At 40.8% G+C, this 15,459-nt stretch overlaps 1 protein-coding gene across 1 annotated transcript; it reads left to right on the forward strand.

The window, feature by feature from the left end:
• The first annotated feature begins 3,207 nt into the window (after positions 1-3,207).
• LOC134191562 (chitin synthase chs-2-like) lies at positions 3,208-12,066 on the forward strand. The gene is made up of 8 exons (XM_062660184.1): positions 3,208-5,385; positions 5,468-5,532; positions 5,604-5,678; positions 5,745-5,855; positions 11,183-11,312; positions 11,387-11,440; positions 11,513-11,652; positions 11,722-12,066. Exons 1-8 carry the CDS (start codon positions 3,228-3,230, stop codon positions 12,064-12,066), a joined length of 3,078 nt encoding a protein of 1,025 aa, XP_062516168.1. The 5' UTR covers positions 3,208-3,227.
• Positions 12,067-15,459: the final 3,393 nt, after the last annotated feature.

Below are 15,459 nucleotides of genomic sequence, written 5' to 3' on the forward strand. Positions count from 1 at the left end.
ATACGAAAAACTTTCTGTGTATCAAGTATGGGCCTATTGAAGCATGTATTATTATTAATATTAAATCAGCATTTTTCGCGTACGCTTTCAGGGAGGGGAGAGGGGGCAGAGAAAAAGCGTACGTTTTGTACGCTCGTGATAATGCCAATAAATATGGACGACCCCTAACCTACTTGCTACTGTTTACATACCACAGTAGGACTAATTTTTTTCTACTCTTCATACTGCAATTCCTATAAAAAAGCGTTCGTGATCTCTCTTTTGCTTTAGTAACAAACAGAAGTAGCATGTGGCTAGATTCATACTGTAGACGTACTTAGCCTCGAATTTCCAGACAAATGTAGCGCCAATTACAAAATCAGGTACTCCTGTTGGTTACTGAAGCCAAAGAGAGGTAAGGAACGCTTGTTTATAGGAAATGCAGTATAAAAAGTAGAACAAATTGGTCCTACCATTTAAAGAAACTAGATATCTACTAGAAGAGGGGAATACCCTACTTTTGATTGTGCAAGTCGAACCATTTTAATCTCGATTGCGTAGCAAGCCAGCGATATACTACTACATAGGGAAATTTGTTCCCTAGATTTTCAAACGGCACCGTACGACCTCTACGCTGCAGAGAGTGATGAGAAATTGCATGACTAGAAATACGTAGAAAAACCTCTAAAGATGTCTTAAAAGTTGATTTTAGCACTAGACGTCGAGATTCTACGCTAAAAATCTTTACAGAGTGTCTAAATTTGCTCGGAAAATGACGATCAAGCGCGTTTCGGGCATCCGAAACTAGAGGGCGTGACTTTGCTCAACTCTGACGACTACCACGGCTACGAACGAAACACGACGACGCTGCCCATACTATTGTTTGAAAGATGAGATGTTAGGCTACTGCAAAAAAATGGCTTCGGTTTGTGTCTGTGCTTCGGTAGCTCTACACGAGAGGCCATTCGAAAATAGAGGTATTTGTTCCTGTCTATAGGCAGGGCGTGGTAGACGTTTAGTCGAGTCTCGTTCTCGCTACAACAAGCTAAATCGATTGATTGTCACGGATCAAAAATAGTTACCTAACATCTCTACGTTTCCCTATATTTCATACTTAGATAATTGCTTTGATCCAAGATCTCGCGTCCGAACCTAGCCGTTATCCGAAACTAGACACAGGACTTACGTAGAAACATTGTATTATAGTCTATACAATGCAAAGAATCATTACGATAACGTTTCATCTGTTGCCATTTTTTGATTGCATTACTAGGGCCAGTTCGATTAGGGCCGCTTTGGTTACAAATGTCATGCATGCAGTTTTTCTCCACCATCCAATGGACGAGTACTACCGGTACCTGTACATCAGCTGTCTAGTGAAGCACATTCTAACTTTAGAAAGGGCCCCGAGCGTTCCAGGCTAAGCAAATACAGAAAATACTAAACCCTATATAGTTGCGGTGGTACAGGAATTCACAAAATTTCGCTGTTCTGCCAGACTAGGGAAGTGCTTTGAGTGAGATTCTTGTTTTACTCCAGCAGAGAAGTTAAATAAGAAGCAGGGACGGAAAAGCGCGCAGTAACCGGCCACCGTCGACACAACATGCTTTCGTGGCGTTGCGAAATCTGCGTTGTTCTGGCGTCTTGTTCTTCTGACGTTACTACCAATCATGGCTTCCCTATATAGAATTTCAAATCCGGGTTAGAACTTTGGCCACGTGATGCTCTGTACACTAGACCGAATCACTGTAGTTAGAGGAAACCATTAGGCTATCTATACATATATATAGTAGAAAGACGCGTCCAGGTCGAGCGTCAGTCTATAGTGGGTGTACAGTCTGTTTGAGCTTCAGGTTGTCGATCGAAAACGTGTGTCGCGCATGAGTTACATCAATGGTTACATGATTACTGTCTGTCTAGCATATTATGAGATCGTGTCATCTAGGAACAAAGCACGACAGAAAACGTTTGCTATACGGCACGTCAAAGCGATTTGCTAAAAGCAGAAAATTCTGAATCGTTACCTACGAATTGGTGATCACGTATTTGGATCCCATGTCCCCAAATTCTGGACCACTAGAATTTACAATTTTTTCCATTTATATTATCAATTTCTTCTTGATATGCATGCTTAGTAAATTCTGGACTCTTTAAACCATCTCAATTTCTCTAATAAACGCAAACTATTTTGGACCATTAGGAATTCTGGACGACTTTGAGTTCTCTCTACAATAGACACAGACATGATAGACCACTGTGAATTTTGGACCACCTCAAATTTGTAAAATATAGACGATATCGAACTCCATATACATCACAAGCCGCTATATACCGGTATGCATCGCTTATACCACGTACGCGCGAGGCTTTTTATCGGGCGTATAGAATGAGCTGTATACGTCAGCGCTACGCCTGGGCCGTTCATATATAAATATTTGGTCATAACGGATTTGTCTGTTTATTTGAAAAATTGTTGATAGCTTTGAATTGATGTTCATAATATTTTTGTTTTGCTACAGCTGGTGGTTTATGTGATGTGGGAAACACTTTTGGTTTCTGGTTTTTCATTTTACGTTGCTGGCCACATCGAAAACACATTACTTGCGATTGCATTACAGAGTGGAACATTGACTGTGGCGATCATTTATGAGTTATATGGATACAAGAAACGAGGCAACCGTCGAAAGTTATACTTTTATGTAGGGTTAGTTGTCTTGGGCTTGGTTGGACTAGGACTGATGATAGCGTCTCTAGCCGAGAACGGAGCATTATCAATTACTACAGATGTTTTCACTACAGTCATTCTATTATGTGTGTCATTAATGTGGTGCCCTAAAGTTCAAAAACGGCTTTTTCTTGAGTTTGAAAGTGCTGCTACTACACACGATGGAGAACAATATCAGGGACGTACAGAGTATGGGACGACTGGCGACGACAACAACAAATCAACACAACGCGAGCAGAGACAGTGGGATGGAGATGGTGATGAGAGCACTAGTATGAGAGACGAACGGACGAAATTAATGCAAAGCAATGAAACTACATCACTCGAAGAGGAGAAAAAGGTCAATCGTAGATGGAAAGTTGGTATTATTACTGGGCTTACAAGGATTCTTTTTGTGTTTGTTTGGATGGCAATCAGTATTGCAGCAAACATAAACGACCTTGGTGTTCCCGTATCGCCGGAAAATTTTACTTACGAAATAACAGATTTGAATACCGTATCGTGGGAAAATTTTACCCACGCAATGACAGATTTGAATTTTAACACCGCATCTTTTGTTAACATATTTACATGTTTGGCATCATATTTCTTGGCATGGCTTTCGTGTGCTACGAAAACACAAAGAGGAACTCTTTCTTTCCCTCTTGTTTTATCAAACATAGCTATTTTTCTAGTCTTATTACCTTGCTGGTCCGACAGTTGGAGAAATGCTCTTGAAGACATTGGGTTCACTAATACATTCTACAGCAGTGGACCTGAGAAAGGCCTTGCGATTGCTGCATCATTTATGCTACTAGTATATCAATCCATTTTCTGCTTTCTTTACGCGTCATTACCGAAGATGTTTCCACTAATGAAGGAGGAACAACTGTTTATTCAACCATTTTACAGCAGTTGCTTTCAGGAGCAATTTTTGGTTCTTAACAGGAAAGTGCTCAAAACACGTGAACAGAGGACGACGGAAGAAGACACGATAAAAAGAAAGGCAAAAGTTTATCTTTGTACGACGATGTACCAAGAGAGCGAATCTGAACAACGTCGTCTTCTCTCGTCTATAAAGAAAGTAGCAAAAGCAGATGCAAACACGACAGGCGCAAAAAACAAGCAAAATGGCAAAAAACCAGGAAGGTTGACAATGTACGAAGCGCATATCTTCTTTGACGGAGGAGCGAAAGGAAAAAATGTCAATCAGTATGTCTTACAGTTGATGCATTTGATACAAGAGGAGATGGAGATTAAGCCGCAAAAACTGCACTTGAAGAAAATAGCTACTCCGTACGGTATTCAGTTTAAAATAGATGTAGGGAGTACCGATTTCAACATTCCTTTCTTTATTCACGTTAAAGACAATAGTAAGGTAAAAAGGAAGAAACGCTGGAGCCAAGTTATGTACATGACCTACATTATCGATTACTTGATCGAGAAGCAATCACCACAGTCGACGAGCACGGAGGACAGCTCTGTCGATCTTAGCGACATCTATCTTCTTACCACAGACGGCGACGTGTCTTTCGAGAAGGAGGCAGTAGAGGAGCTCATCGACGTACTACAACGAGACAAACTAGTTGGTGGTGTATGTGGACGTACTCATCCATCAGGCTCCGGTCCCATCGCTTGGTATCAAGTGTTTGATTATGCAATTAGTCATTGGTTTCAGAAAGCAGCAGAGCACGTTCTCGGATCTGTCATGTGTTGTCCCGGTTGCTTTAGCTTGTTTCGAATCAAAGCCATTAAATCTGTTTTGGCAACGTATCGCAGCAACGTCGAGAAATCGTCTGAATTTTTGCAGAAAGATATGGGAGAAGACAGATGGCTTTCCTTGCTTCTGGTCCAAGCAGGTTGCCGTTTGGAGTACTGCGCGGCTGCTAAGAACGAAACCCATTGTCCGACAAGCTTTGACGAGTTTTTCAAGCAACGTCGCCGGTGGATCCCATCGACTATTGTCAACTTAGGTAAACTGTGCACGGATGGTGCAGACATTGCCAGAAGAAACGACAACGTGTCTCGCTTGTATATTTTATATCAAGCAGTACTATGGGTCTCAGGAATTATCGCTCCTTCTACCGTCATACTTATCGTTTCTGCTGGATTTGCTGTTACGTACAACATCAGTGAAATTTCTATTGTTGCTTTTTTTCTGAGCGTCAGCGTTTCGTTCGGTCTCATCTGCTTAGTGTTTTCACAGAAAGTTCAGTGGCTTGTTGCCAAGTTTCTAACGTTTGTATTTGCTATTTTGATGGGGGCCGTCGTCATTGGTATAATATATCAAGCGGTAGTGGCTTTCAAACAACTAGGAGACCCGAAAGAGCAACTAAACGATTTGTCAAACACTACAGCTACTCCTATGCCTGAATACTTCGGTCTTATAGACGTACCCGTGAGTACGTGGTACGTGCTAGCGTTATCTGGGATTTATTTGGCAACTGCCATTCTTCATCCATTTGAGTTCACATGTGTGTTTCATTCTATTTGGTACTTGCTTTGTTTGCCATCCGGGTATTTGCTCTTAATTATCTACGCAATCTGCAATCTTGATGATCAAGGGTGGGGTACGAGAGAGACGTCAGGTCAAGACGATGGCTTATCTTGGGAGAGATTTCTTAACTCGATCTCTAGAGCAATGCAAAAGTTGTGTTGGTGTTGCAGATCGGACGAGCAAAACAATGACGACCAGGAACCAGGTGTTTAATTAAGCGAATGCAATGTTATTAGATAATCAGTTGGTTGACTCTATGCTTTCTATTTCTGTTGCCATTAAATTAGACACTTTAACAACTGAAAATGAACGAAAGACAACTAAGGGATTTCTACGGCATTGTGGAATAACGGTAGCAATTCACAGTTAATATAGATATTATGCAGTTACAGAGAGATGTATAACGTGATCTGATTCGCTTAGGACCAAAATACAGTTGTAAAGTTTGAAGAGGCCGGCTATGACGATGCGACGTTTTTTGTAAACATGACATATGAGGTTTGCATGCCAGCTTTTAACAGTTTTGATAGTATCTCTAAATTATCTTTGTAAATGTTTGTTTAGGACATTCGAACGGTTGACGAGTCGATAACCCGGAGAGACCTTGAAAGACTGCGTTCTAAAAGTTTTGCAAATCAGATGGATCCCGAGCTTGCCGTGCGAATCTTAACAACGGTTAGTTATTAATTAATAGTTGCTATTCATATATATATATATATATATATATATATATATATATATATATATATATATATATATACAGTCCCTTGTGGGACCTATAAAAATATATATATTTTCTTTCCTTTTCTTACTAAACCATATTATTGCTATCTGAAGGTAGATCCTACACGAAAAAACCTCAACGGTATCTACTATTAACCTTTGATAAATCGTTTTAGTATATACACAGTTTAATTTATCAATAGTTGTTGCATCTGGTTTTTCTGCGTCTATGAAAATGAGTAACTTTTTACAGGGGACAATCTTGACCAGATTAACTTCAATGTTTGCAAACTGGCAGGAGTCCAAATGCCGTAAGTCTCAACAACAAGCAGGTAAAGCACTACCATTAATCTAGCCTCATGACAATCATCTTTCCTGGCTTCAGCAGGTTCTGCTGCAACACCTACTTTTTAATTAACAGCGGCTTTGATCATATGAAGAGGCTGTAAACTATATATATATATATATATATATATATATATATATATATATATATATATATATATATATATATATATACATATAGTTTATTCAAATATAAATAATAGCTACCCCTCCACTAGAGGGGCCTCACAACGAAGAACAAACAGAGTAGTCTCTGTCTAAACCTAACAAAGACAAACGGTCCAAAATCATCCTAGCGTTAAATTGCCAAAGGCGGAGAGAGAGCTGCCCGTGAAAATTAACGATAGCCCTGCTAACAGTAATACTACTACGGAGAGATGTCCTTCTAGCAATTGTTTTTAAAGTTTGTAAGCTACTGGAGGTCCACATTCCGTAGGACTCAACTACCAGCGGGTAGAAAACACCTCCTGTCGCCTCTACGTTGTCTTTATGACGATCGTCTTTCTCCATCTCTCCAGCTGCTGCAGCGGCACCAGCACAATAAGCGGAGTGGACAATATATATATATATATATATATATATATATATATATATATATATATATATATGTGTGTATATATATATATATATATATATATATATATATATATATATATATATATATATTAAAAATAAATATATATATATATTTCTTTTATAACTAAATGTCCCATATGGGACAAACAAAAAACATACATGAAAGACAAGTATTATTGCTGGATATGTCAAACAAGTGCACTACTGGTCCAAAGACGACAGAAACACGTGATTTGTAAAGATTTATAGAAAAGGAAGTAGAAAGTGCGATGATGAGAAACAAATCAGGAGTAGAGGACACTGTCGAAGCAGCACAGGCAGACGAATAGACACGATGAGCGCTGAGTGCTCAAAGAGCAGGGTGACGGTGCGGCATACATCAGACTCCCGAATGACTATGTTGTCCAGCAGGGAAGATGAGAGAATAAAGACAAGGCGACATTCGAAAAGAATGACAAAAAATTTCCAGGATGAATAGGATAGCAGGAACACCACAGACAGCCAAAGAAACCTGAAGAGCGCGAAATGCTGAAAGAGCAGGGTGAAGGTGCGGCAAACATCAAACTCTTGACAGACCATGTTGGATATGTGTTATCCGTGTTATCTGTATTAAAACTAACATATACATATATATATATATATATATATATATATATATATATATATATATATACCGTATTACCTCGCTTAGAAGGGCATGCTCTTATAGGTGAGGTTGAGCAGAAATTGTGTTCACGACACTCTGCAACTGTAAGGGCATGCCCGTATAAGTGAGGTAGCCTCGAACACCCGGACCTCAAAACGTCAGCGCTTGCGCAGTTTAGCAATTTACGAGATGGCGTCGGAGGAGTTTGCGGAGGAGTTGGAGGTTTGCTGAAACAGAAACTGAAAGTACAGACAGAAAGGCTAGAATTTCGTACACGGTGAAGAGGAAGCTTTCTGCGATAGAAAAGTAAGATGAGTACGAAGGGAACCTATCAAGAGCAGCAAGAGACAGCGGCGTACCGCAAAGTAATCTTCAGCGATGGGTCAAGCAAAGGGACGAATAAGATGGCAGTGAGGACGAAAGATGAGAAAGATGGCAGTGAGGAAGAACGCAGTGATGAAGACAGGGATGAAAATTAGGATGAAGATGCTTTATAATATGAACAGTCATTAGATAATATGTGCATAGAACGGTTGCATGCTTGCTTAGCTTTTTTTAGGTAGTAGACGTGAATCAGTATTTGCGTTGTGTGCATGCTTGTTACCAGGATACCACAACAGGTTCTTCCCTCGCCCGAAAGGGCATGCCTTATACCTCGAGGTATAAGGGCAGTCTGCTCAACCTCGCGCTATAAGAGCATGCTCTTCTAAGCGAGGTAATACGGTATATATCTATATCTATCTATCTATCTATCTATCTATCTATATATATATATATATATATATATATATATATATATATATATATACACACAAGCTCCAATGCCCGGCTTCGCCCGGGGGACAACACATGCCAGGTGCTTCTCCTTTCCACTTCATAGCGCCGCAGTTGACACACACGTTTGTCATAGAGCCAATACAACACGGAAGTGGAGGAGAGACAGGTCGCCTTTATAGGTAGAGATTATAGCAGAAAGTATCTAAAAATGCGTTTGCTGGTATCATAGGTGATGTTGGCCATGAATGACTGCCGTGAATAAAAATGTCGCGTATACACTTGCAATCGTATAGCACTCCCGGATATTGCGCTGTCCGAAATGAAGTCACGTGCAGTTAAACGAACCATCAGAGCAGAACTGGAAGTCACATGCAGTACTCACCTGGATAATCCGTTTCCCGTATCTAACGAAGTCACGACTCGTACCGACTCTCGTCATTTCGACAGTTCCGCTGAACGTTGTCTCTTCGAAGACGTTGCTGGCGTTTCGGGGAACAGGTTCATCAAACACGGCAGCTCTTCGACGGTCGTAAACTGGCAAACGGCTGTTGGCGTATTTTTTCAAGACCCGGATATCAGCAAAAATATCTTCTGTTTCCCGGTGTCGCCCGCAATAAACGACACGCTCAGCGCGTACCGTGCTACGTCGGGGACGGGCAGTCTAAATTTGGCGGAGATACGATTCGCCGTTCCGGAGATATTCGCGCGCGAGCGGAAGCGAGTGCGATCGGCGGGAAATGGCGTCGTTGTGGGAAAAGTCAGGAAGACGACCACAGTCTCACTTTCGACATTAATGAATTCGGCGTGCGCGAGCCAAATTCGGCCGAGATCGGACTCGCCGTCTTTGAGAAACGCTCCAACAGACAGACACACAGACAGACAGACAGACAGACAGACAGACAGACAGACAGAGGCTTGGATTGCCCATCTCTCTGTCACATTGGTCAGAGGCATGCAACTGCAGTGCACCACTGGATGACAGCGGATACCACCTACTCACATGCAAGACCGGTGGAGGCCCTATTTGGTCTCACGAATCAATTGCTGGGGTGTGGTCTGAGTGCCTCAGGAGCCTCCAAATCCACCATCGACGGGAGCCAAGGAACAGATATGTCACTTCAGATTGCAGGCCTGACATTGTCATGTTCGATTCTGAATCAGCTTCCAACCTCGACCTGGACATCTCTCTAGCCCACCCTTGGAGTGCGGATGCATTTCCAAGCTCTGCCGATAGAACAGGCGTCGCTGCTAAACAACGAGAGAATAGGAAGGCGGCAAAATACAGCCAACAAAAGCTCCCTGGGACTTCAGTTCTCAAAGCCATCCCCTTGGTATTCGAACATTTCGGTGCATGGGGAGAAGAGGCCAGGAACTTCTTGCGAAAGCTAGCAGCTTTCTCATCAGACGAAGTTGGTCAGCCAAACGCACCGGAATTTGTGGACTTCTGGCGTAAACGATTTTCAGTGCAGCTGCAAAAGTGCAACGCACGGGTCATTCAGAAGAAATTGAATGTGTTGTGTGGTGGGTGTCAGATTCCCGAGTCACTCAGCACTCAATTCTTTTATCATTAGTGTACTTTTAGTTGTCTCTTTTGCCTCAGAAAATATGTATACACTTACCTATGAACACTATAAAGCATTTAGCTTTAGTCGAGTAGTTTCTGCTGTGATGTATGATAGTGTGATTGTAAGAAATAAATGATTCTTGACAGACAGACAGACAGACAGACAGACAGACAGACAGACAGACAGACAGACACCTCTTCTGTGTGTGTATATATATATATATATATATATATATATATATATATATATATATATATAGCTCACCGTGATGTCAAAGTACGCAGCTCGACCCAAAACGTCAGGGTGATAAATATCACCCAGGACGACTGGCATCATAACTGGAGCATCGTTGCTCTCTTTTCACATACTTGTTTTCAGTCAAAAGTGAAAGATGACGTCACATAGCGAGTTATGCCGTAACCGCACCTTATAAATGATAGCCAGAAGGATGTAGAAATTGGCCGCAAACACACTTCAGGGACTGAGAAGAACAAGGAAAGAGAGGAATTCCAAGTCATAGCCTTACGGCTAATACAAATTTATGAGGTGACATGGCGAGTTCTAGCTAATTAGGCTAGGTTCGGTATTGCCTACAACTAAGCACCAGCATGATTCGTAGCAATGGTATCATGCCTTGCTTTCACCTTAGGTAAGATTGGCATTCTGTTTAAGGTTGATATTGTGTTGTAGATCATCATGTTGTGAAGCTGACATTCTGGGACATAATACTAGACTTTTGAGTCTTAAGTGTGAACTGTATTATAAAGATTGTAGCACATTGTTATGCAGCAGTTCTCGTGTCACATGTTGCTGCTATATTAATAGCACGGCTGTCGAGTATTATTTGGCATTTGACAATTTCCTAGTCGCAAATTCCGTTTATACTGCTAAGTGCCGTCGACTTTATACTAAGTATAAGCGCACTGTTTGATAGAAGGTGACAACACGAGGTAAGCGACTCCGTGACAGGTATTATCAGACACACAAAACATTTGTAATTTATTAAAACCTTTTACGCTCAAATATTTACAGCTGTTTGACGACAAAGAGCTACGTATATATTGCTAAAAGTGCTGCAAGGTCAAAACCATAGCACTACACAAGTGTCGGGAAGAGTATACCGTTCGTCGTTTAGTAATCGTACATTTACATCATGCTTATAATATTTAAAAAGAACTGAAGAGAACTTACGCTTTATATACGCTCTACATTATTACTGTTAAAATTTAGCATGTAATAGAGTAGTTGCATTAGTAACGTCATGCAAACGTGTAATAACATTACTGATGCTAATATTATAGCACCGTATTGGTTGCATTTGTTAATATGCGACGTAATTAAAATCTAATAATGATGTGCATTCCTTCTAGGATAAAGTACCCGATTTCTTAAAAGAACTCAATCTTAAAGAAGAACATTTTAAAACACTCAAAGATAAGATTCATGATGTGGACAATCTAAGTGAAGATACTTTAAATGACTGCCTTCAAAATAAAAGAGGTAAGTGGATAATCCGGGTATGTGCTAAGAGGAAATAGAGTGGCCACAAAATTTGTTTTATTTAAACTGAACAGGTTACATTAAAAAGATCATGTTTGCAATGGCGAAGCGTAGAAATTTCACGCAAGGTGACTTCTTTTGGTGCATGTATATCTTAATTTTTGCTCGCTATTATAACAAAATTTCGTTTGTTAACCTAGAGGAAAAAATCCTTTCCAATACTATGCGTCTACTTCAAGAATTAGATTCGGAATCACTAACCCTACAAGGCAAAGAATTAGCATTTTGGAATAAATGCAAAGAAGAGTACCTTACGCCGGAAATCTCTGAGCACCAAACAGTAAGCTAAATATACATTTGTAATTTACTATTAACTTAGTTCCGCAACTTGCGTAATTAATTACTGCAGCCAAGAACAACTAAGCTAAAAGAAGGTCTTGCTGAACTGCGAAACGGAATGGTTATCCTCTTTCTGGTCGCCAACATTTTGTGGATACTGCTGATCGAGACGTTGGCAAATTTAGCAGATCTTCAGGTGTTCTACACAAACGCTTTGGGTCTCATGTTTCTTGTGATTTATGGAAGCATCGTCACAATTCAGTTTACAACAATCCTAAGTCATCGTCTGATTACCTTTGTCCACTATATTAGTCGTATTCGTTGGCCGTTTGAGAAGCGTTCGTGTTGTCGCTCATGTCGTTGCAAGAAAAATGATGAAAGGGGGAATCTTAAAGATGAAGAAGAGGAATCCTAAAGATGGCAAGATTTCAACTTGACTTATGAATAATCTCCTTACGAGAATGCTTGTGTCTGTTTGTTGTGTCTGATGCTACATTGAGTAGACAAGGACGTGATATTTATACATACTATATTCATTTGTTTGCGTGTTTTTTTCTTTTATTCAATCTCTATATGTTAGATACAATCTTTAGTTGGATATTCTAATTGCTGGCTATCTCACTTCGTGTTTGAGCTCTAAATGTGATTTGTGCCAAACGTACTATTTACAGTGACACGTTTCTACTAATAAAGTTTTGTCGCTTTGACGTCATTATTGCATGTAGGACAGCACGATATAGCACAGCAAATGCAAGTGAGAAATGGCAAGTCGTGTACATTTCAAGTATATTCTTGCGTAAACTCTACTTGCATGAGTGTGCTTCATCAGAGTATTTTGATTCAAATAATTCATTTTATTCAATCAAGAGCACTGGAAGAACGCGATTTCTCCGCCAAAAATTATTTGTCTAAACAATGGTCTCTATAAATTAAATTAAAGGTATTCCGTATAGATGCCAAGGTTATTGTTGTCCGAGAAATCGAGTAACGTACGGGAGTTGATGAATTTCAACATGGCGGTTTCCACGGAATAATTTCGTTTTTCGGCTTGTGGCGGATTCTGCAAAAGTTATTTAGGTGTTAAGTGCAGCTAATGTGAAGCGTAGAATCTACGTTAAGTAGACTATATCTCATAATATTAATTAATCTAGCATTGGGGCACATGTTCCTTCAGAAAGCGCTTTGGAAAACTATGGTATTACGCAATCGCAGGGTTTAGCCTTTCAGCAGCGATACTAAAAGTAAGTCTAGGCAGAGAGTCGCGCAGTATCTTCCGCAAATCGGGAGAATGATTACTTCCTGGATAAATGTTTATAGCTAGCTAGTAGGCACATAGTAGCGACTAAGCTAAGTACCCTTCTACTGACTGCTATTTATGTACTGCGGTGCATGTTTCACTGTAATTTTTAATTGGATGACAGCTTGTGGAGAATCACTTACAGCGAATGAGCACAGCCAGCCCCTGCCCTTTGTATGTCTTTGTGTTTATAGGCATGTGTATCTCAGGAGGTGTGGTTACGAATTACTTACTTAAATTGTCACGCCTACACGTCATTGTGCTGATCTTAGTAAGAACGACTATCCTCGTACCAGACCCTCTCGCGCCGTCGTGCCCGGTTCCCGTATAACACGAAAACGCCGGAGAGAGTCTGGGATCATACCGTCTACCGTTTATGCTATTAGATGATCATCTTAGCTCGTATGTCACAAAGCCTCGGGCTACTGACACGATTAGTCTAAGTGCTATTCTCATGTGTCACACAGAAAGTCTCTTGGACGTGGACGCGTTTCTCTTGCGATCGCCAATGTATCTCTTACGTTGAACAACCTGCAGGATGTTTTCAGAAGGCGTAGAAGACACGGTAAGCTGGGAGGTTGGAACCCTTTAGGTAGGCCGTTACGGAATGGTAGAATCTTTTTATTAGTACCAGAGTGGTAGGTCTCAGACATAGCATAGGGTACTTGATCCGCACAGCTGTGCGCAGACTCTTCACAAAGCGCGGAATGGCTCCTGAAAGCGCGAATTTTGAACTCGGTCTGAAATCTGTTCTTTCCGACGTATTTGGACACCATAGTTTTCGTGAAGGTCAGCTTGAGGCCTCCAAGGCTATTCTTTCGAACAAGGATGTGTTTATTCGACTGAAGACTTCGGGCGGCAAATCTTTGTGCTACCTACTGCCTGCCCTTCTCTTGAACGGAGTGTGTGTGATCATTAGCCCGCTGATATCATTGATGCATGATCAGGTAGGTGTAGTTGCTTGAAGCAGCCAGTTTGCTTTAGTAATTAGTCTCCTGATGATTCAAGGTCGCCAAACTGGTACAAAGGGAGTGTTTGTCACACGAATTGAGTCCTTGTCAGACGAGAAACTGTTGAAAGACATTTCTACCAGCAAGTACAAACTAAGTGAGTAGTATTGGACAATCTTTTGGTCAGGCAATGGTGGGTAACAGTGGTTTGTCTAGTTTATACGTCTCCAGAAGCGATCACATCAAGTTTTTGGCGAAACGCATTGTCTAGGCAATTGAAGACAGCAATCTCCTTCATTGCTATTGATGAAGTACATCTGATCGAAGAGTGGGGGTCTACATTTAGACCTTCTTACAAGGAACTAAGTTTTATTCGTTCTTGCCTGCCTACTGTCCCAATTATATGGCTCTCTCAACAACAGCTCCACTTTTCCTTATTACTTCTGTAACCCAACATCTGAATATGCCTGACTATGTTCTAGTATCTGGATCTCTAAATCGTCCAAACTTATATTTTTCTTTGGATTCATCCACCTCTATTTCGTCAGTCTTCCACTTGTTAGCTTTTATGTTGTCCTCTGTAAAGTATTCTAAAGATATTCCAAAAACTCTTATATTTGCAGATCAAAGGATGTTTTGTATAAAGTGTATATTCATCTTGTGTACAGCTGCAGTAGTATAACCAGGGGTACAGTAGAACAATACCATGCCACAATGACACTTGAGGGGCGATCTCAACACTATGGAGAATTCAAGTGTGGCAAGCAGCGAGTCATGGTAGCTACTAGTGCGTTTGGCCTTGTTGTGGACATTGATGACATCAGTGAAGTTATTCTATTCGGTTTGCCAGACAGTGGATCTGAGCTTGTGCAACTTGCTGGACGTGGAGGGAGAGATCCACTAAGGTTGTGCCTTGTTCGGTTTGTGGCACACTCTCAGGACCGTAGGCTGTCAGTGTGCAACAACGAAATTGTGACTCTTGCCTCAAATAAGGTCTGTTTGAGAAGAGTTCTTGTTTACAAGATTTTGCAGTCAGATGAGCCATTACCTGATAGTGATTTGTGCTGTTCGTTCTGCAATGCATCTGATGAGCGACCTCATATTTTTCAGCCAGAGGTGGATTGCACCTTACCACTTTCTCCTATTCCATGCAGATCTGCACCGTTGAAATCACGTCGTGTTGTTGCTGGTCAGAGAGCTGCTTTGAGGAAAGCACTACTTGAACTTAGAAGGATGGCAGGTGGCACAAGATACAGAATGAGAGGACTAGATGGGGTCTTATCCATGTTAGTGATTGATAAACTAGTAAACAAATGTAATAAGATTCGATCAGAAAATGATGTTAGGTCACTAGAAGTTGTAAGGGACTTCATTTTAGCAGTTTTTAAGTTAATTGAGTTTCACATTCCTTGCACTATAGCCAATATTAGTGGTGATGGTACAAGGAGCACTTCAGCATGTAGACATGTTTTAGGAGAGATTACAAATCACTAGTAACTCACTTTAGGCTATGTTTCTCAATACAAATAGTTACGATATTATGTACATGTGTCTATTTCTG

This window comes from Corticium candelabrum, chromosome 15 (assembly GCF_963422355.1).
Source record: "Corticium candelabrum chromosome 15, ooCorCand1.1, whole genome shotgun sequence".
Classification (NCBI taxonomy): domain Eukaryota; kingdom Metazoa; phylum Porifera; class Homoscleromorpha; order Homosclerophorida; family Plakinidae; genus Corticium; species Corticium candelabrum.

Excerpts from the sequence above, each read along its gene's own strand:
- LOC134191562 (XM_062660184.1), top strand. The coding sequence starts at position 3,228 with ATGACAGATTTGAATTTTAACACCGCATCTTTTGTTAACATATTTACA. Across the intron at positions 11,313-11,386 it reads CTGCCTTCAAAATAAAAGAG|GTTACATTAAAAAGATCATG; the intron begins GTAAGTGGATAA and ends TAAACTGAACAG. Across the intron at positions 11,653-11,721 it reads AAATCTCTGAGCACCAAACA|CCAAGAACAACTAAGCTAAA; the intron begins GTAAGCTAAATA and ends TAATTACTGCAG.